A 22,774-nucleotide genomic window follows, 5' to 3' on the forward strand; every position below is an offset into this window, starting at 1 on the left:
AAAGAAAGCAGGCCAGGACTGCAGCGAGGAGAGAGATACGCTGGCATTCCTGTGTTGACAACTGAATAGCAGCAAAACTCTAACTAACTGCTTGTGTGGTCTATCAAGCACGTCGTAATTAACCTCACAAGCAGCCAGAACAAAGGCTCCCCAAATCGGACAACAAGGAATCCATACAGGTTTATTCACGGTCCATGCAAGTTACAGGTAAACTGATTCCTATTTCATTCCCTATAGGACAAAGTGACCTCTAAAGCTCACTCTGGACGAAGAGCACGTTCAGGGCTCAGAGATGTGACAGACTTACCAGCTCTGTACCAATCTACTGCGTGTCACTCATGCCACAATAACTACGTGCATACTTAGCGTGTGTAAAATACGAAGCAGTTTAAGAAAATTTACCCCAAAAGGAAGAGTGGATATTGCTTAGGTGATGAGGAATAACATGTTAGATTGCAGTTATTTTGTCTTCGAGATCTAATAAAGCTTTGTTATGATAGAAAACCACAAAACAAAGAATGTTAGTAAAGGATCGCTAGAAGACATCCATGAAAATTTTCACACCAGCCTGTTACAATACACATCTGTAGAGAGTTCATTGTATGTTTTCCCAATGAAATTCTTGTTTGCCCCCCAAAAAAACATTCTCACAAAACACTTTTGTTTTAACTGGCATCTCCTAAAACCTGAACACAAAGCTCAACAGGTTTTCTGCTGCCTCCTTCTGGGAAGATGCTTTGGACACCAGGGCTTCCAGGCTCTATTTGAAGTAGGAAATTGAACGCTTAAGAGAGATCCAAACATCCAGTTTCTTCCCCAAAGAGCAATTAAATGTCTGATTTTCTGACATGGGACTGGGGAAAACATGCAGCTCTCCCAACAGAGAATTTCAGTTGTATACCAAATGCCCTAGCTTGTGTTCTGACCACCTGTAGTCCAAATCCAACATGACATACCAAGCTACGAACCAAAAAGGCTAAAATGCCTAACCTCTCCAGTGAGGAAGCATTACTACAACAAACTCCACGGAACAATTATTTCCGAATCTGAAGAAACAGAAAACCTTAACTGGCTGACTACCAGGTGCTAAGTACCTACAAAGAGACTTCTGTGACTGAGAATAAAAAATGCCACAAAGGAAGTTACTTACTGCAGTGAAATAAGCTTTAGCAACACTATTAATGTCTCAGACTATGTGAGAAAGCAGGATTCATTAAAACAATCAAGAGGGGGAATCCCATGCCACCCCTCAAGCAAACCAGGTTTCTCTAGATGTCTCAGGTGACACTGTGTATTAGCACACCCTGGTACAGACGGATGCTTAACAGGAGTCCCTAATAGAAAGCTATTTGCAAGAGTCATGCATCCTGGCCATCGATTTTCATTAGCACCCAAAAAGCTGCCTGGAACATTACTAGATTTCCTAAAAGCAAGGTACAGTGGTGCCACATGCTGGACCAGATTCTGGATTCACATTCACTGTCACATTCAAATAACCCTACTAATTAGGAGAGTGGGGCTAAGAGGAGAGAAAAAGAATACTGCAAGCTTCTTTCAAAGTTGCCTTCAGATTACTATCTGTAATACTAGTAAGAGGCTTTAAAAAAAACTCAGTTAAGCAAATTTTCATGTACATCTGGTAAGTGGGGTGTACTTGAAAGTAGACCACAAAACACCAACGAACCAACCATATAATCAAGTTAAATAGTACCATGAGGGTAACCACATGGCATGTAAAGCAAAACACTCTGAGCATCTGCATTTTGAGCAGATAGCTTCCCAGATAGGTTTCAGTTGCAATCAGAAGCATCACTGTAATATTTTGTACAGGCATACAAAAAAAGGTGGAATTTTACTTGCAGAATATTGCATGTTTGTACATGTTGCCATCTGCATTATCAGCAACTTCCTGAACAGCAGCAGCAGCACAAACACAAATATCTACTAGAGACAGTACCAGCTACCACCTGAGAGATTGCCTCTGCGAGAAAGAGCTGTACACCAAAAGATTGGCTCTTCCTCGTCAGCTCAAATAAATGAGCACATTTCTCTTCCAAGTAAACTTCAGCCATGTAGGTGATAACAGAGTGTTTCTTCGCTTTCTTTTCATAACACGGCAATATTGCTGAAAACTGATAAGCTAGTTTCGTTGTACTTCCTTAAGTGCTAAAACTCATTGCTGAGTAGCACCTACTTTAGCTTATCCCAGCAAGATACTAATATTAGCCATGGTAAAAATTGCCATTCAGAGGAAAGCCAGTTGAGCCATATGTTTCAATGACACTTACAAAATTTACTCCCAATATTTTCTAATCAAATATTTGTTTCTTTTCCAAAAGCAAAACATTTTTTGCACAAAGTTAACATTTGCTCTTCTAAATTATTTCTACAAGGATTGCACAAAATTTGAATTATATCCTCCGCTGATCTGCAGAAAGCTTCTGTATGCTTATGTCCTTCTGAGAGCTAACAAACACTAATTTTGTTGCAAGCAAGAGCATGAGTATTACAATGCAAGGAAGTATCTGTTCTTACCTTTGCACTTGCCAAGAACCCCAGAGATATGGCTACTCTGGCTCGCAGGTCTGGTCTGTCTTTGGGCCACACGTAAGACAACATTGCTCTGACAATCTTTTTGGCATCTATCTCCTTCAGCTATTGAAAAAGAACAAAGGCATCGCATTATAAAGAGACCCCAGAAGCAAAATAACAGTATAATTAAGAATGAACGTTATACATTTGTGTAACTTTTGTATTTTGATAGGCAGACAGTTCTCCGTGTTTGAGCCTAGGAGAACATATTAACATTTTCAACTGTAATTTTTTTTTTTTAGGTTTATAACCAGGACACTGTTGAAATAGATGAATTGTTCTTAACTCACGTGTCCTCAAGAGCACAAGTATAACATAAATGGAAAACAGAGAAAGACAATAAACCAGTTGAAATTGTTCACGAAACAAATAAACTGATCCTTCTTTTTATCTTCCCAAGATTCCTATACAGAATGCAAGGGCTTGGTATTCCTTCTTCAGAAGCTGATTTAACACAGCACAGAAACAACCAGAGGGAAAACAACCAAAAAAAATAACAAAAAGCATAAGGCAAGAAAGAAGTCTGAAAGGTCAACAAAGTAGTCTGGAGATAATTCAGTGAGTCACAATAAAATGCAGTACTTAAAAAAGAAAAATCACTAGCAGCACAGGAACTTGTATGAATCTCAAAATAAACACTTATGCTGATACACAAATTGAACTGTATGTAAATTTGAGATCAGATTAATTGCTTGCATTACTATACATTTAAGCATTTCCAGCAACCATTTGTACAGGTTTTGGTCATCCTTTCACCTTGGCAGTGAAATGAGAAACATTCTCTAATTTTTCCCACATCTTCTAGAGCTCGTTTTCAGGAGCACAAAGGGTAGTCCTTCATTGGGTGCCCAACGAAGGCAGGACTACCAGCAGAACTACTCCAGTTGCTTTCACTCAGCTTCAAATGTCACCACTTTGTTTAACAGAATGGCCCTTGAATTTGGGTAATCAGCCTTTACCAGGCTTTTAAGATGTACATGGCCACACATTAATGTAACTGGATATATCTTTTTCTTTTTTTAATATAAAATCTTCATGACTTCTATTCTCCAAACCTCGAATATTCTTCTAAAGACCACCACCATTCAGATGAAAAAAGTCTTCAGAAATGCCTTTTTTCTTCCTCCATAGAGAGGTTATTTTATAGATAGTTTGATGTATCACTTACACTTTATATATATTCCACTAAACTCCAAAGCTGATTACAGCAGCTGAAGCCTAAACAAAGCTAGCCAATCAAGAATAAAAGCACATAGAGCACCAAAAACTTGTTGTTTTTTTTTTGTTGGATAACCTGGGGTTAACTTCAAAGACGTGAAGGTTATCTAAAGCTGGAGGGAGGGCAGCAAGTAGCAGCTAATCTCTCTATTTCAGGCATTATTTTCTAACTGGGGAGGAAGAGGAAAGAAAATTCGGTCCACACTTTAAGATGACTTCTCATTACAGAAGTAGGTGGAAAGGGAGCATTTTACAATGTATTTTAAATGCTTCCCTCACCAGTTTGTATATTTTACATTCTCATGCCTCAATTTTGAGAATAAAACCAATTAGAATAAAAATTCTCTCTTAAAGTCCAGTGTGAATGAGAAAGGAGAGCTCTGTGAAGAGGTATGATTGCTAAGGCAACCTGTGAAGCCAATCCTACAAATGTAAGCGTTTAAAAGCACTGGAAAATTCATCACATAGTTCCTAGTCATCACTTCAAAGAAAACCAACAGAAGACATTGAATATTGTCAACAACCGAAAACGTATTTGAGCATTGCAAAGTATAAACACATTTCAAATGACTTAAAAAATGGAGATATTGAAGATTTGTAAGCGAACAGAGGCTACAAAATTATTTCTGTTGTCTCCTCTGTCTGAGGAGATGGAGCTATCTGCTGCAGCACACACACAACCCTTTCCACTTGAGCTAAGGATATGCATGAATAGCATTTCAAATATTTGGGAAATATCTTTGATCACCTCTTACAGACTAAAAAGGAAGGTAAAAGAAATGGTATCACGTGAACACAAAAGATACTCGCACAACCATAGTTCTAATTATATGTTGCTACTGGAGAGCTGGACTTTGTATAGAAAAGCTATTAAAAATAAAGAAGTACACTGACGGCAAACAAGGAATCCATTTCAGTTTCTGCATGGCTCTGAACAGCGACAGAAGTAAATCCGTTCAGAAAAAAAAAGTCTGAAGGCAGCCAGTCATTTGCCAAAGGCCTTGCAAAGGGACAAGAAGAAATATCAAAGGAGATGTAAAATGCACACACATTACATCAAAGTTTACCATGAAATAAATGTAATAAATGTTCCTGTTGTACAGAAACACAAGTTGAAAACTGAAAATTGTTTAACTATGCAAGTAATAAGATTAAGAATTAAAATAAGCAATCTATTGAATGGACTCAGGTCATTTTTTGATTTCTGTGGTATATAAAAAGGTCAAGAGTAAGGTGTTTATTTTAACCTTTTAAGTAGCAGTGATATGTTTTATATTTTCTTCCAAAGGCTTATTTCCAAAGAAATGGAAGGAAAAGTATTAGATTTGTACTACAGCAGGTAGCAAAGAAAAGCCTTTTTTCCCCCCTCCTTTTTAACACAGCATGTTTTTAAAACACTATGGAATACTGAAGACCTACTAGCAAAAGAACAAGCGCAGACTCTCTTCCTGTCCCTACCCATTCCAGATTCTGAACCTTCTAAAATACTTTTAAAAAGGAAAAAAAAAAAAGAAAGAAGAGAAGTAATCATTCCTGTCCACAATCTCCAAGATTACTGAGTATTGCAAAGCATTTACTGGGCTGGCCCTGTGACTTTATGGATAAAGTTTGCGCTAGGAGGATGATCTATCAGCAGCATGATGGACGAAAAGTGGTAGTTTGACTTGCATTTCAGCTGTCATTGCTGATGAAGAAAAAAGGCCCTGTCCTGGCTCCCTGTGTACTCACTCAAGAAGCTGTATCATCCTCTGTATTGCGGCAGCACAAGCTGTCTCATATCTGCACGAGGTAATTCTGCGAACCGCTAACAGCTTGCTTTCTCCTCTGCTTCTCCACCTCTCTGCAGCACTGACCTGCACAGCCCCAGCCCATTTCTCACACCACCTCTGGAGCTCATGAAACACCTTGATGAGCTGATTCAGTTTATGAAACTGGAAGGAAACTCTTCAGTGTTTGCTGCAGGGTTTCCGCTCATGGAAGAGTCAGATAATTCTGCAAATTCAGTAGCACGAGACAAAGTATGGCTGAGAACACAGAACATGATTTATTTTCTTAAAGATTGTTTCAGTCCAGGGTATGCAACATGCTTTGAGTGAAGCAGCAGAAGTTGCTGTTGTTACTGTGGGGGGGCGCGCACACACTGTTCTCTCCCCTTTGGAGAAGTTACTTTTCAGCTGAATCAGTTCTCACTAGTTCACTACCAGACCATACAGTCACAGCAAAACTCCAGGGTGAAGTAGGATTCTTTTCGGGGCTGCCAGATCAGCTTAAGTATGTGTCAGACTAGGGCCTGAATTTTTCTTCCAAAATCTGAGGAAAAAAACCCACTACTTAGTACTAGCCATCCCTCCTAGGAAGGCAAGCAGTGACTAGCAAACCAAATAGCAACCAGGTGAAATGGTGGTAGGGGCAGGCTAATTATCAGCACTCTATCATGACTATCAGAGTTTCCATAAGAAAGTAATGTACGACTGCTTAGCAACCAGACAGACACCACCGCTTCTATTCCTGTCTATTCTGTTTACAGAAGTCTAACACACAAAAAAGAAATTGAAGATGGTAGAAGAACATTACTGTTTTCAGTTTCAGTCTCCAGCACATAAGCCACTGTTGCACGTAAAAATTATTCCGTAACAAAACAGATGTGTAATCTTCTCTTCCAGCTCCTTGCGAGATGAAGGTAACACCTACTGCCCTTCACACTCTTTGTTCATCCTTCACATTCAGTTCTGTCTCCCCTGGAGCTGCTAGAGGAAGAGGAATTTAAAACATCAGGCCAAATCACTTTCCAAAACAAACAGAATGGTTTGTCAAAAAAATGGAAGAGAGATACACGTGTAATATTGCTGACGTGTATCACCTACAGCTTTCCTAAAAGCATAATTGCAGGGGAAAAAGTTCTTGTGGTAACGTGAGTGCCAGTACTTCTGAGCACTGAGTGCCAGTGCAGACATGGAAGAACTGCACTTGTACCATCAGATTTCCTTCACTTTTGCCAAGAACCTCAGCTTCTGCATCTACTGTCACTCTGTTTTCCTCTCCTCACGCAAGTGTCTCAGTGGCAAGTGGCATTTCAGCGAGCAGGGTTTTAAAGGAAGAGTAAAGACCCTGTAGCTTTTTTTGAAGACAGGTCAGTCTGTGATTTGCAGCTGCAGCATATGAGTGCGAGTTCATTCTTTGTATATAAAAAGGATCTTTCCCACAGACAGATGAAAAGATGAGGTTTTGACAGCAAACAGACAACATTCAGCTGATCAACATACCCAGGGGAACAGAAATTGTAACAGGAAAAACCACAACAATAATTAAGCCCAACAGATGAGTGGCAACACAGGGGATAATGCCCCCCTTCCATTTAGAGGAAAAATATAATCCATAGTAATTGTATTTGATAACATATACAATTAGGGTAAGTAGGGAGATGAATAGCTTGCTAGCTTTAAGTCCGTTTTGCCTAGGAAGTATTTGACAGAGCCTATACGTGTTGCAATGAGGGTCCTAAAATTACCCTGAAGTTACTGCTACATGCAGGACCAGTAACAGCACCAGCTGAAGACGTCTGACTCTCCTGCTTCCCTGTGCCTTATGCAGAAAAGATCACAGATGCCTGCTAAAACAATCTGGCTGCATTTTAGATTATGCATTTCCCCCTTACTACAAAAGCATTACATCTGAGCAATGTCTCTCCTGACTTCTGCCTGTAGCATAAACGGGTTTGGATTAAATGAAGGGATAACTCTCAGACCAAGATTTAAGAGGAAATCCTAGGTGCAGTGCCCCCTCTCCTTTACAGTTACAGGAAAAAGGATGGTCAGCTCTGTTAGGCTGTGGGGAGCAGAGTGTCAGAGCAGGTGAGCAGGAATGAACCAGCCTGAAACACCTGGGATTTGCGCTGAGACCTCAGTTTGTCATCAACGCAGTCTGTGCTAGTCCAAGGAAGATCCCACCGAAGCTTGACCAAGTTCTACTCCCCACATGGCACTGTTCCGCAATACACAAAGCACCTGAAGGAGGTGCGAGTGAGAAAAGCACAGCAAGTGAAAGAATGGGGAGTTATATAACCCCAGCTCTTTGATTTTGTAATTTTAATAGCGCAAAGTTTACACCATGTTGTTTTAACCAAAAGCCCGTTTCTTTTCTACCTTTAATAGTTTGGTTTAATAAAAGATGGGCTTCTCTCCTTACATACCTATCATCACTATTTTAGGGCATGCACTTCCTGAATGTAAATTCAGTCGCGTGTATCGGCTGCATCAGCGTTAAATCAAAGTAAAAACACAGGCACACTTGAATTAGTTTTTTCCCCCCTCTTCAAGTGCAATTTCACCAACTAACGCACCAACTTGTACCCACAAGCTAATTTCTGCTATTCTGAATGCCAAGTCGCAGGCAAGTATCAGAGCACATTAAGTGACAACGGAACATACTTTCCATGAAAAAACCATTAACATAACGCACGCAAGTTACAAAGCAGTGTGTGACACTAACATTGTATTTTAATAAAACTGAGGAATTCGAACAGTTATTATAAATGTTTGGTAATCTAAGAGCTAGTAAGCTTACATTAGCAGGTAAAGAGAATCTGCTGTGCTACAGCATTCACTTATCTACCAATAGGTTTTCAAAAATTGCTATGTGGGGTCTTTTATTTATTTATTTATTTATTTTTATAAAAGCAATACTATTTAAGAGATTTCTTACCCCTTCCTTTGGATCTGTGTGAAGCCCTCCACCTGCATGACCATGCCAACACATTCTCTTCTCTATCAGTTGCAACCTTGGGAAGATCTGTGTGAAAAAGAAAAGGTAATTTGCAAGAACCTCAGGAAACATGCATTTAAAAGCCAACAGAAAGATGAACTACTGGTTCTTCTTACCCTCCAACTGTATCAGCTTACATTAACAAAAGATATTATCTCAAAAACCTTGCCTTGCTTATGGAAACAATAATAAGAGAAGGACTGTAAATCTAGCATTATAGCGAAGAGAATCTTCCAAGCATCCAGAAGGTAAAGACAACAGAGCTTTAAATATTTAAGTTAAAAGGACACCTACAACTGAAAAGCAGAATAAGGAACCAATAAAAAGAAATTAAAGTTTTGGAAGATAACTGTACTCGGATGTGTTAATAAATAAAATGGGACACACTTAAGCAATAATCCTCTTTCCACATAGAAAATATAACTTCACTGGGGGAGGTCAAAATAAACAAACCTGCTTCACACTTCCCTTTCCCGTTGGGATGCGAAAGGCTTACTGGCACTGTATGACAGACACACGTTTACCCACCCCAGAGCCCCCGCTGCAATCCAGAACAGCGTGTACTGAAGCAGTCAGGAGAAGAACCTGATTTTTAAAAACAAGTACTCACTTTCCTTACCATGTGAGCAAGATCTTCTGCTAAATAAATATGGACAAAAATTTGGAATTTATCGATTCAGGTAGACGGACCAAAAATAACAATTCACTATTACTCATTCAAGTGCAATTTCAATTCGCCTGCCACAAACAATGGGTGCGTCAAAGCTCTTCAAAAGTGCCTGCATTTTGTTTAAAGGTTTTGCTACATTTTCCACTTCCATTTCAGTAAAAGTTATGTAAAAGCTCTTTATCAAACCATCAGACATAAAACCTAAAGAGCTCAGAGTTTCCCAAAGCAAAATTTCACTTTCCATATATGAAAGAATATCATCAGTGTTAATTTCACACAGACTCAATGACTCTCAAAAGATTTTAGCTTAAGTTCATTCATAAGTGGCTAGCTTAAGTCCACTCATAATTTTTTTTTTTTTAATAATAGTAATAAAAAAGACATACATTATAGTTTCATTCAAGCCAAGGGTACTAGTTAGAAATAAGTCATGATGATTCCATGAACAGTAAAAAATAAATTTTCCCTATGTTTACATTAGTATTAAGGCAAGCAGACTTCATAGGAATAAGAGCCTGACAACCTGTCACTCAGAATGATGAGAATAAATTTGCAAAGTTTCTTGGTATTTCCCAACCTAAACAGCATTTTGAAGCAATAAAACCCTATGTACTCAAGGAAAACTCACAGCTTTCTACAAATTGGTACTTTCTATGTCTGGCACCATGAACTTACATAAAAATGTAAATTTTCTGCATTGATAAGAACTCTTCCTTATAACTGACTGTATCATCACTAGTTTTTAGAAATTCAAAAGGCCTTCTTGAGGGGTATATAAAAGTCTGAGTCTTCTAAGCAAAATTCACTCCTTTTCTAGAGTGAGAAACATAACTTGTCATTTAACTTGCTGTACTTCAATGTCGTAAACAGTGAAATAAAAAGGGGAAAAAAAAACTAAAGATGCTCCAAGAGTTTGATTTTCCCTCCCCCCACAAAAACCAGGAAGAAAAATTTCTACCTACCTCTGATGCCTCCAATAACGGTCTTGAATAACCTCCCACCAGACTCTGCCATGATCTTTGCTTGTAGATTGGTAAAATCTACAGAATAAAAAGGGGAAAAAGGTGGAAAATGGAACAATGCAGAACATGCACTTCACATGCAGAGAATATGCATCTAATTTACGTAAACAAGCATAACATGGGAACAAGGCAGACGGCTTTGTTTTTCGACAACTGACCACCAAAAAGGAAAACTGGTGGGGTGCAGGTGTAAACTATATCACATTCAACCATTAAAAATGCTAAATGACAACGAAGCTTTCCCTTCCCTAAAGCCCCAGTGCCACCAGACATCAATTCTTTTGTATCACGAAAGCCCCAAAGTTTTCCTGCTCATCTTTATCTTCTCCCAGGTTGTCTTCTGATTTCTTTCAAATATTCTTTTGTTCTATTTTTCATAATGAATTGTTATTCTTACGCTCATAGGTTCTGCCACTTCCCATCCCTCCCAGCTCAGCTGGTACCACGCCTGCCTGGCGGACCACAAGGCTAATCAAAGCTGCAGCTCCTCGCCGGCAGGCATCAGGACCATCAGAGACTGCACCACGGCTGTCTGTGAGCGTCAGGCGGGCAGGATACAAGACACCAACATCCACATAGCCATCAATGCATCTTTGATGGGCGTTCTGCGAGGCACCAACTATTGCATGCTTTACATGGCACATCAAAAGCAATTTGTTTTCTCTAACAGTGTCTAAGGAGCGTTTATCTTCCCTAGGTGGACTAGCTGGCAGTGCTTCCCCAATGGCAAACCGGGGCCTCTCTTTCAGTTACAGTGATGGCTCCACATCCTTGACACATTCAATATTTAATCTTTTACTGCTCTGTTCCAATATTGTGCAGCGTGAGCACGAACATGGAGCAAAATAGCGAAAGAACTGCTCATCACCCCAAGGCACAGGACAAACGTCCAAAAGGTGTTAAAAATAACAAAAACACCTTGATCACAAAGAAGGATATTTTCAGCCTTGAGAAACAGCAGCACCACCACGTATTTTATACCTTGCCTTAAGATATTCCTTTGCTCTTGTCCTAAGCCGCACACCATAATTCATTTTTCAGAAAACGAAGACAGTTCCTCCAGAAGTCACCACTTAGGACATGCTCATTTCAAACACTCCAGTTATGTGACAACACAGGCCGAGGAAGAGTAAACGTTAGCACTACATACTGCACGCTTAATAGAGTGCACTGGCCTGGGTCAGCTGTCCTGATGCCGCCAAGACCTGAGCTGAATTAAGGAGGTGCAGCTCCTCGTAGATAATCTCACAGCTTCAGTTTCATGTCAACAGGGTGGATTCCATCTAAACTAATGCACTCTCTGTATGAATGGTGACAGCTTCATAAACAGAAAATATAATGGAAAGGGACAAGGACTTCCGAGAGGCCTCGTTACATCCCAAGTTACTGCAAATTAATCTGTTATGAAGGCACAGTTACTTTGGATAAAAGCTCCCACCAACACGCAAGAAGAGGATTAGGCACTCCTTGCAGCAACCACTACAGTGGCATCTGGGAACAACCCAGAGTCTAACACTAAATTAAGCTGTACAACCAGCACAAAAGCAGCGGCACTCCCTAATTCAGCAGAGGCAATTGTGTCACTACAGCTCCACAGGCAGAGACCAAACTACAACAACCTACAATTTATCATGGAACTGCGGTCCGGGGCGAGAGGCTCAGCACAGTTACTCAGCTCCTGCCTCCTACAGAGGAGCGTGCAGCATGCTGAAATCCTCGGTGCCTTTACGCCAACGTTTACACTTCAAGCACGTGACACTGATAAAAGACTGCTGAGACACCATGCCAAAGAGGTTTCGGGTCTGATGAACCAACTGCTCAATGCTTTGGCTCCTCCCAAGACAACACAGCTGGAACCTCTCCTGGGCAGTATCATTCCCTCCTGCTCAGCTTTGCAAGTACAAGGATATATTGATCTTAAGTATTATAAAGGTTGAAGTGCAGATATCTAACTCAGCATGTATTTGTTTTTGTTGTATATTCCTAGCACATGAGAGTAGACAACCAATGCTCCAACAGTTATCGGAAAGAAACTATGTACTGTTCTTCAAGAACGTACTCATAGGACACAACAAAAATGTTTTACTAATAACTTAAATCCTTTGGCAAAGCCCACACATCTCCCTCCTGACTGAAGTACAAGAGAAACATCCCAGAAACAAGTTCAATTGAAACACCCACAGACCCAGGCTCAATTACTGCATTAGACAGCCTATTTCGTTGACTGAACCTACAAACCCTCACAGGGTTAAGAGATGGACATAGCGAAAAGGACACATGATTTGCACAAGCTACGCAGGGAAACTGAAGATTTTATTGTTGGTCTTGCGCCTGGAAGACTGGAGGTCTCCCTCTTCTCCCAAGCTCCTGTTAAAAACCAAGTCCCAGCAAAGAAACTAGGAATTAAACTCTCTCGAGGCACGCAGCTCACTGCACTGGTAAGGCTTCCAGCCATCACAGCACAACCAGAGAAACACCCACAGGAGCAGGACCGCTGCACCCCACACATCCCATAAGCAGACCTGGGACTCCACCGTCCCTCACTACGGCTCCTTCCCAACAGAGCTGGGCTCTAGGAGAGCCCTACTCGGACCTTACTGCAGCAGAACAAAGCGCTAGCAGGCTCCTTTGCTGCAGCCTGAGTCCTGTTTATTTCAGAATTGAAGGAACTCCACGGGGAACATTAATTCTGGCATTTCCTAACTTCTGAAGGGCTCACTCTGCACTGTTACGTTCTTCTAATGTATTTTTGGATGAACCTACGTACTCTCAAGGATGAAACAGATGTCTAGTGCTGATTGCACATGAAAGTCACATTGCTGAAGTGTCATGACTGTTGGTAGTAGTTGAAATACTATCAACACAAACAACGGGGATTAAACACATTTGCACAAGGTCAAGTCCACACTTAGAAGCTTCTCTGTGTAGCACACAATGTACCACTGGTGAAAGGTGAAAATAGGTGAAAATATCCTGGTAGGCAGAATACACTGCCCTTACAAGTATGAACCAACCGTACCAAACCAAGCAATATAAACTTCACTGGAGTTACGTTTAACCATGTGCAGGTGCTCTATAGGCAAATCCAGAACAAATGAAACAAAGAGTAACACAAAAAATACCTGAAGTTTCCCCATAATATCATCTGACTAATATACACTCACATTCAGGTTCTTCTGGTAAAGCCCACCCCAGTGGCAGAAAGGAAAACCCACCCAGCACCACCCTGTGCAGCCCAACGAACACCACAGCAACTTCCACTACAGCGAGTGCTGCTCACCCCGTGCCCCCCAGCACTCCCTAGACAAGTTTCGGATCCAGTTCCCATATTTCCATCTGCTCTGCTTCATTATACAGCCTTCCTTGCAACAATTCTCAGTATAATTAGATGTCTGATGCTTTTATGGGTAGAAATACGGGACTGTTGATCTGCTCAGCAGCAATATTTCCCCTATAAAGGGAATTTGAAAATACAATGAATTTCAACTACTCAGTGTTACTAGGCATATATCTGTGAGTAAAGAGACTAGTAAAAAGGTCTTATAACAAAGCCGAGGCTACTGAAAATTAATTTCTGGTCTTGCTATATATATATTTTAACTATGATATGCACCCCACTCAACAGAGGATGGAGAAAGTTGAGTAATACTTGCTGTACATCAAACTGGTCAGCTACACTACCAGAACATCTAGAGAAGTGAATTTAGCAACGCACACGGACGTGTGAAATGACATCCAGACAATGAGCAGCAGTATAATTTTACACGACAGAGCAGGCTACACATAAATTAGTAAATTTAACCGAAGTACCTGAAGCTTCTCTTACAACTACTTCCAGAGCAAGGGATATTATTAACTTACGCACAAGAACGTGCTTTATCACACACCATGTGGCAGCTGGAAGGCCAAGATAATGCAAGGAAAAAAAAAAAGAGGTCTGTTCTACCTTTTGCCGTTACACTTCACAATAACTTACAAAGTCCTGCTTTTTATAACTGCTGAAGTCATCGCTGAAAGCAAGCTCTCGGTGTATTTCTTGACTTATGCAGATTCATAGTAAAATAATTATCCTTATTTGAATACTGTTGGGCCTTTCCAGTCAAATGCGCTTTTCCCCCATTTAAGCTTTATTTAAATATAATTTCCCATTGCTTTTATTTTGGATGCAGGCAAACCACACTATAAAAAACACCAACACAAAAAAAGCAGAGAGACCATAAAGCTTCCTAAAAGACAAGAGAGTCACGTCTGGTTACTCCCCAAAGCTCGAAGGGCAGACTGCACCCGATACAGCCATCTTCTCCATCACTATCCAGCAGAGATCCTAAATTCACAATGAGCTTTGACACAATGAACCCCTGCCCACTGGGGCAGGGTGAAGTGAAGGAGCTATGTTTATGGAAATACAAACTGATCTCAACATCAAGAAATGGGGTCTGATCACAGTTCCACAGTTTTTACAATACCTGTTGTACCCTTCCATAAATGCAGCTAGTTTCCTCTCCAGGATACAAATGTTACACGTCTCACTCCTCAGAAAAGCAAAGCTGATCAAACCACTGAAAAATGCACGAGTGAGGGAAGAAAGACATGGATTATCATCTGTAACACAACAGCATCCAAACAGCTCCACTATGCTTGAATCTCATTGCAGTAAGTGCCACAGAAAATACTTAATGCTGTCTGGCTCTTAAAAGGAAAACAAAAAACACACATCAGATGGATGCAAAGTAGAGTAGACACATGATCAGATGATGCTGAAGTGTTTTAATTCTACCACTCTTAAAAAGAACGGTTAACTTTTCGTTATGATCCTATTTCTCCAGAACTTTTTCCTGCCTTTATTTATTTTTCTCACGAGTGAACACCACGTCTACAGTGTTTACCAGTCTGAGCTGTGAAAGGCACAAACCTTGACGGACACGGCTGTGCTGTCACAGCCCTCTGCTATTTGTGTAGTTATACCACTAAAGGCAGAACTGCAGCCGTACGGTTTGTTTCACTCACAAGAAGTGATTTCACTGCGGCACTGAAAAGCACTGCGCTGCTGGTGTAACTGCCCCACACCAGGTGCTCCTTCCTAGTAAAACACGTGGTATTTAGGAACTTGTGGGGGACGATGTGCCATTAAAGCCAGACATCAGGATCTCACAGGTGGCTGGGTCCTGCCAGTCTTCCCTCTCATGGGATCTTAAGAGGCTGGATCATGAGCATTTTTTCCCCACACTTACTGCCCTCTGTTCTATTCAATCAGCCAGTGCAAGATCTAATCCATGCCTGATCCCTGGAACAGAGCAATAAATGTCACACAAGAGCTCTTGCACACACTGAAGAACATAAAGCAAGGCGTGTAATGGAAACAACTGAATAAAAACCAGAAGAATGTGTTGAGCATCTCTTGCTTTCTTTGCTGTTACTCCAGTATGCGTGATTATAATTACAAAAGCCCCAAACTACAGTAAAATCTTTAAGTAACGCCGCAGTAACTAAAGAGAGTAAATTGTAAGTGGCCATAAAAACGTCCCTACGCTAACCGAGGCTGTCGTCACCCAGCAGCCTGGAGCTGCTCACAAGAACACATGCTGTATCCATTGCTTTCATTAAGCCTTAAACCCAAGTGACTGTGAAACGTGCAGCTTAAGATCACAGCAAACAAACTTAAGTTGTTTCAAATGCAAAAAATTAAAGCTCTGGTTCTTTCAGTTTTTAATAATAGGAAAGCTTTCAGAACAAGCCCATTAAGAAGACTTATAGTTATCATTAGGGTCTAAACACAGCAAAACAATTAAATAGCTGGTACTCTCAGAGGATGCATTGACTTGCTCCCAGAAGTTTTTACGTGCTGAATTCCCTCACTGATAAAAGCCAACGGCTTTTTGCTCTGACCTACAACCTGTTCAAGCTCACAGCCAACTTTTGGCAGTCACCTCAAGAAATTCCATGCCTGCACCAACAGAACTCACTGAAAAAGAAAAAAAAACTGGGATCACAGGACAGCGCATCTTCCTTTGTCAGCAAATTAATAAAAGGTTAAGAGGTGCTGTCAGCTAGTTGCCACGTGTTGGAGGGCATCATAACCTGGAACTCTAGAGCACGCAGCTGGAGCCTCCTGCTAGACAACGATCTAATAAATCGATCTGGATTGCACACCACACAAAACGTGCTGCTTTTTTGTCATAATGGGGCACAACGAGCACCCCAATAGAGCTTCAGTGGGCACCCCAATAGAGCTTGATGCAGAAGCAAAGTAAAAATTAATCACCAGACTGTGTATTAAAAAGAAGAAAATAAATAAATGCCTAATTTACCACGTTTTAACACAGAAACGCACAGAAACTAAAAGGTCAAATAGCTGAATGCATCAATACACTGCAGATATAGCCTGAGCTTCCTCATTCAGAAAATCCAGTGCAAATCAACATTTCTTAGCAGGAACTGACATTTTCACATGAAAATATTCAAAAGGAAAATAGGATTAAAATAAATATATGTATCACCACGCTTAAATTGTTGGTCACTCACTAGACATTTGAAATAAAATACTTGGTCTATATCACCTTCAACTCTCAGCTTCTTGTCTTCCACGAGTTTCAATACTAAAAGCGCTAACAATTTACTGCTTCAGTCCTGCTCATCTCTTCTTCCAAGTAATAGGAACTTGATTGTCGCCTGTGACAGAATTCTGCCTGTCAGGGGCAATTAAGACAAGTGACGATGAAAAGCCAGTCATAAAGAGCAGTACGCTTGGAAGAAGAAAAAAAGGCTTGATGTTATTATCAAACAGAAATAATAGCTGAGAGTTTATGGAAAGTTCATTCGTACAATCTTTGAGATACACTTCCTTCTCTCCATTTGAAAAATGCAAATAAATTAGTGAAAGCTGGACCCATGCAGTTTGAGATATGCACTCAATTCTCTACTTGTAACCAAAAAAAATCATTCACTGGAACACGTTACAGCCTTCTGCTGCTGACAGCAAGAATTCTGGTTTGTACAGCAGTTACAACTGGTCATCTAGAGCATGGATTTATAACATCCAAAGACGACTGTGGCAATTTTTAATGCAACAATACAGTCAAACACGTGTAGTCAAACACTCTGGCACTGCAGCACAAAAGACGGCGTGTTTTTGCTGGTACTAGCACAACAGAGCCACGCTTTCACTCAGGAAGTTACTATTAAGGTCCAAACAAAGAGGATGGAAATTGTTTAGATTCAGAGGATGATCTGATGCTCAGATTTAACCTATTTCCTGTGCTGGTAGCAAGCTACAGACTGCTTTACGTTTTTAAATTTATACTATTAGAAGCGTGGGAACAGCATTACTGCCCACACATTGACAAACAGATGGAGATAAGAAAGGAAAAAGGGGGATAACACAGAGTCGACTGCTCAAAAAATATAGAAAAGGGGAAAAAAAAGCACATGAACTCAAACTGCGTGCATTCCATCATCTGCAAATGAGCAGTTAACTACGAAACGACTTCCTCAGCGTGGATCTTGTAGTCCCAGGTTTAAATGCTGAAACTACTTTAAAAGGTAGCTGACCACAACGCCGATGTAAAACTCAAAAGCAACACTTTACGTTTCCAATTCAACGTTACCAGCAACTTCCCTACACAAAGAGGCTTAGCACGGGAACAGCTGATCTCGAACAGGCAAGTTGCACAACATCTGTCAAGGAGAGGCAGTAAAACACACAGCTGTAGGAAGTCAGCTGGAGGAAGGAAGCCCTTCCACAGCTGGAGGCTCTCGGGATCTAACAGCAAGGAGAAGTGTGGGCTGGGGACCAGGTATGTCCCAGCATGATCAGCTGCTGGCAGTCCCAAAAAACCTGCTGCCCAATATCCAGACCGCTCTGTGAAACCCAATTAGGTAAGAAAGACAAAAGAAAGCACAATAACTCAGCTCTGATTATAAGACTCTACCAGCCACAATACTCGAACAATCTTTTCTACAATGGAAGTCTAGTTTTCTACTACCACAAGAAGAATGGGTTAACGGGCAGGTCTAACAGCAAAGCCAAAAGATGCAGTCCCTCTAAAGGCTTTGCTCTGAAAAGTGGTCAGTCACTAACCCTTAGCCCAGACGGATCAGGATGGCCCAGAAGAATCAACGCTGAGAAGTGGCTAACACAACCCTTACTTTAGGGCCCAAACGCACAATGTGCAGCTAAGTCAAAAGCCAGGCAGGGGAACCTACAGCTTCTCAAACACAGAGCAATTCCACATGGTTCGGGGCAGTTCAGGTGCCGAAGAACAGCACTGGGACGCGTTATGCAGACGCATCCCAAAGGGCCAGAAGAAGTTTAACAGCACCCTCGGGGTCCTTCCTTCCTCTATGTACGGGCAAAATCAGCTGTCAGCACAGCCCTCTCCAGCACAGCCCACCCACCCACGAACTTCCTGAGTGCCTGACCACAAAAACCCAAGCCCCCAGGGACGCAGAACCCTCGGTCAGACAGGAGCACAGCAGCAGACTCCCAGCCTGATGCCAAAACCCACCCACCAAAGGACCACCTCGCCACCTCCTTCAGAGCCCCCCACAGCCCCTCGGTGTCCTCCTCAGCCCCACACCGGCGCCCTCACCGCCCCCCTCAGCCCCCTATAATCCCTCAGCGCCCGCCCCGGCCCCCCACCGCCCGCCTTCCCCACGCACCTCGCAGCTCCCCGGGGCGCCCCGGGCCCGCTGCCGCCCTCTCCCCGCCGCCCAGCCGTGCGAGCAGGCGGCAGCGGACGGAGGCCGCAGCAGGGCGAGGGCGAGGAGCAGGCGCCGGCGGCGGCAGGCGGCCGCCACCAGGCTCGGCGCGGCGCCCAGCAGCGCCATCTTGGGCGGGAGGGAGCGCAAGGGCTTGTGGGGCGGCGGAGGACCGAGGGGAGGGGGAGGAGGGAGGGGCGGGTCGCCATGGCAACGCGCGGCCTGGTCCGGCCTGGGGCTGCGAAGGGCGCCGGGCCGGGCTGGGATCAAACGTGGCTGCTGTGGGGAATGGCCTCACAAATCGTTGTTAAACCTCACAACGAGATAACTTATTATTGTACTTAGTTAAATGGAAACGAGGAGAGAACAGCAGGATACGTATGGCTATACACAGAGTCATTTATAAAACGTGTTACATACGTTCCACGAGACACTAAAATAGATGGAAAACCTGCATTTGATCAGTCAATTCGTACTTCGTTCAGCACAGCCCAGCAGTAGGTTATGTCTGATATAGTTTTAAAGTTCTCAAGCAGGCACTAATTACATAAGAAACATACACACTCACAGAATCACAGAATCACAGAATCGTCTGGGTTGGAAGAGACCTCCTAGATCATCTAGTCCAACCTCTGACCTAACACTAACAAGTCCTCCACTAAACTCACTGAACTCACTAAGTTCAACATCTAAAAGTCTCTTAAAGACCTCCAGGGACGGTGACACAACCACTTCCCTGGGCAGCCCATTCCAATGCCTAACAACCCTTTCAGTAAAGAAGTTCTTCCTAATATCCAACCTAAACCTCCCCTGCCGCAACTTTAGCCCATTCCCCCTCGTCCTGTCACCAGGCATGTGGGAGAATAGACCAACCCCCACCTCGCTACAGCCTCCTTTAAGGTACCTATAGAGAGCGATAAGGTCCCCTGAGCCTCCTCTTCTCCAGGCTGAACAATCCCAGCTCCCTCAGCCGCTCCTTGTAAGACTTGTTCTCCAGACCCCTCACCAGCTTCGTTGCCCTTCTCTGGACTCGCTCGAGCACCTCCATGTCCTTCTTGTAGCGAGGGGCCCAAAACTGAACACAGTACTCGAGGTGCGGCCTCACCAGAGCCCAGTACAGGGGGACAATCACTTCCCTAGCCCTGCTGGCCACACTGCTTCTTATGCAAGCCAGGATGCTGTTGGCCTTCTTGGCCACCTGAGCACACTGCTGGCTCATATTCAGCTATCAACCAGTACTCCCAGGTCCCTCTCGGCCAGGCAGCTTTCCAACCACTCATCTCCCAGCCTGTAGCTCTGCTTGGGGTTGTTGCAGCCCAGGTGCAGGACCCGGCACTTGGCCTTGTTGAACTTCATACAGCTGACCTCAGCCCATCGGTCCAGCCTATCCAGATCCTCCTGCAGAGCCTTCCTACCCTCGAGCAGATCGACACACGCACCTAACTTGGTGTCGTCTGCAAACTTACTGAGGGTGCACTCGATCCCCTCATCCAGATCATCGATAAAGATATTGAAGAGGACTGGCCCCAGTACTGAGCCCTGGGGGACTCCACCAGTGACCGGCCTCCAACTGGATTTGGCTCCATTCACCACAACTCTTTGGGCCCGGCTATCCAGCCAGTTTTTAACCCAACGAAGCGTACGCCAGTCCAAGCCCCGAGCAGCCAGTTTCTTGAGGAGAATGTTGTGGCAAACGGTGTCAAAAGCCTTACTGAAGTCAAGGTAAACCACATCCACAGCCTTCCCTCATCCACTAAGCGTGTCACTTTGTCATAGAAGGAGATCAGGTTCGTCAAGCAGGACCTGCCCTTCATAAACCCATGCTGACTGGGCCTGATCGCCTGGTTGCCCTGTAAGTGCCGCGTGATGACACTCAAGATAATCTGCTCCATGAGCTTCCCTGGCATTGAGGTCAAACTAACAGGCCTATAGTTCCCCAGGTCTACCCTACTCCTCTCATATAACACGAATGGGAAAGTTCAGTCTTGTGACTGAATACTGAAAATGAAGTTCTGTTATTCACTTAACACTAAAAAAAAAACCAACAATAAATAAATAAATAAAACACACACACAAAAAAAATGGAAAACACCAGAAGACTGGTGAAGAGGAGGATATTCATTTTCAAAAAGAGATTAAAAGTGCTAAATACTTTCAGCTTGGCTTACAGATAACTGAGGGTTGACTAATATCCCATGCCGTAAACGTTTAAGAGGATGAGAAATTATTGACGATACAAGGAAGGAGTACTGGAAGTAAAAGGATCAAATTAAATATAGGAAAGTTAAAGATAACTATCTGTCAAATAATTGTCATAATGGAAATATGACAGGCAAAAAAACCAAACACATAATGTGATAGTCAATAGCCCCTCATTTATGATATTTAGAATTAAAATGGCTAAGATATGAGAAGGCAATCTGAACTGAAAAATCTGGCATATATATAAATATATGTACCTAACTATACATATAAAATGAGTATTTTACTTGATAGAAAATTGTATAATTAGTATTTTTAATATTCTATTTTTATGAACTAAACATGCAGATTTATAATTTCCATTTTATGTAGTAATGCATTTTTTTTTTCTCTACTTTTAAGGCTAGTAAGGTACTTAACATATTTGAAAGTATTTTCCCTGCATGTTTTTTTGCCTTTACCTCCTCTTCCTCATTTTACGACTCTCCAAGGCTGTTAGTTTTGATTTCCTCCCCCTCCTGTTTTACTGTTTTTACCAGTTCTGGTCTTCCAACTCTGATTCTCTGAAACCAGTAATGATTACTTCTGTCTGCACAAGGCACTCACTGCACAAACCCTGAAAGAGACAGAAAGAAGAGGCCATATACTTTGATGGGAAACATCTCAAAGTAATCTAACCAGGATAACAAAGCTCATGACGTAGACACAGAAAGCTAACTGAAGAGTTTTTATAAACTTAAATAGTTCAAAGTAGCTTGCTATGAAAAAAACATGCATGTGTTTTTCATAGATTTAGCTATAGAAGCAGAAGATTTCCTTGTATAACTCAGACAAAAATCGATGCCTGGTCCAGAGTTTGCAGTCAGAATAAATGACAGAAAAAGCTCAGTAGAAAAAAGAGAAGCTGCAAGAATGGTAATAACTCACCGCAGAGATTTGTGAATAGAATGGTTGAAGTTTTTCTAAACTACTTCCCAAAGCACCATAAAATATTATGTTGCTAATATTAAAATTCTAAAATAATAAATGCTAAAATACTGCTGCAAACTAATATCACGTTAATCTGAGAGGTGTACTTGTGTATACTCTGTAGTATGGCCACCAGTCTTTCCATGAATGGTGTAGACAGCAAACCAGGTCTTGAGAACACTTTCACTATACCCTAACATGCTGTACAGCTATATCAGGGATGTCTCAGTATCCCTAACAGCACACTGAAGATAAAACAAATGAAGACACCGCTGACATACTGGGTGTTGGCATGAAGACTAATTTGTTAATGTTTTCTCAACACTTTGAAAGCATCATCTGGCTAATAAATAAGTACTCACATAAGTGAGTACTTAGGTTTTTCCTGCAAGAATCATACATCAGGGCATAGTGCGGACCCACAAAAACTCTGCTGTGGAAGTATTATATACCTCATAAAAATCTAGGCATTTCAGAAGCAATAAACCAGAATTAATTTATTTATTTCAAAATAGATGAACAGGAGGGGAAATATAGTCAGAATGGACGAAAAATGACATTTGCAGATGGATGCAAACTGTGAAATACAGTGAGGGAATGAACTGCAATAAAACAAGGTTTTATAAGAAGCTATAAAATTGGT

At 41.9% G+C, this 22,774-nt stretch overlaps 2 protein-coding genes across 3 annotated transcripts in view; both read right to left on the bottom strand.

Annotated features, from left to right (window-relative positions):
- ABCB7 (ATP binding cassette subfamily B member 7) overlaps positions 1–19,115 on the bottom strand; it is a 42,668-nt gene extending 23,553 nt beyond the window's left edge. For both annotated transcript variants that reach the window (XR_013938920.1, XM_080553942.1), the window contains exons 1-4: positions 18,922–19,115; positions 10,204–10,281; positions 8,512–8,598; positions 2,536–2,655 (exon numbers count right to left, since the gene is read on the bottom strand). Coding sequence is in view for 1 of the 2 variants with exons in the window: in XM_080553942.1 (XP_080410068.1) it covers positions 2,536–2,655; positions 8,512–8,598; positions 10,204–10,281; positions 18,922–19,089 (453 nt within the window). In the remaining variant the exon portion in view is untranslated. The remainder of the gene's footprint in view (positions 1–2,535; positions 2,656–8,511; positions 8,599–10,203; positions 10,282–18,921) is intronic.
- NEXMIF (neurite extension and migration factor) overlaps positions 1–20,187 on the bottom strand; it is a 197,623-nt gene extending 177,436 nt beyond the window's left edge. Inside the window, exon 1 of the mRNA XM_080553923.1 lies at positions 19,569–20,187. The gene's annotated coding sequence lies outside the window, so the exon portion shown is untranslated. The remainder of the gene's footprint in view (positions 1–19,568) is intronic.
- Between the last annotated feature and the right edge of the window lie 2,587 nt (positions 20,188–22,774).

Source organism: Anser brachyrhynchus (assembly GCF_964034855.1).
Source record: "Anser brachyrhynchus genome assembly, chromosome: 13".
Classification (NCBI taxonomy): Eukaryota; Metazoa; Chordata; class Aves; order Anseriformes; family Anatidae; genus Anser; species Anser brachyrhynchus.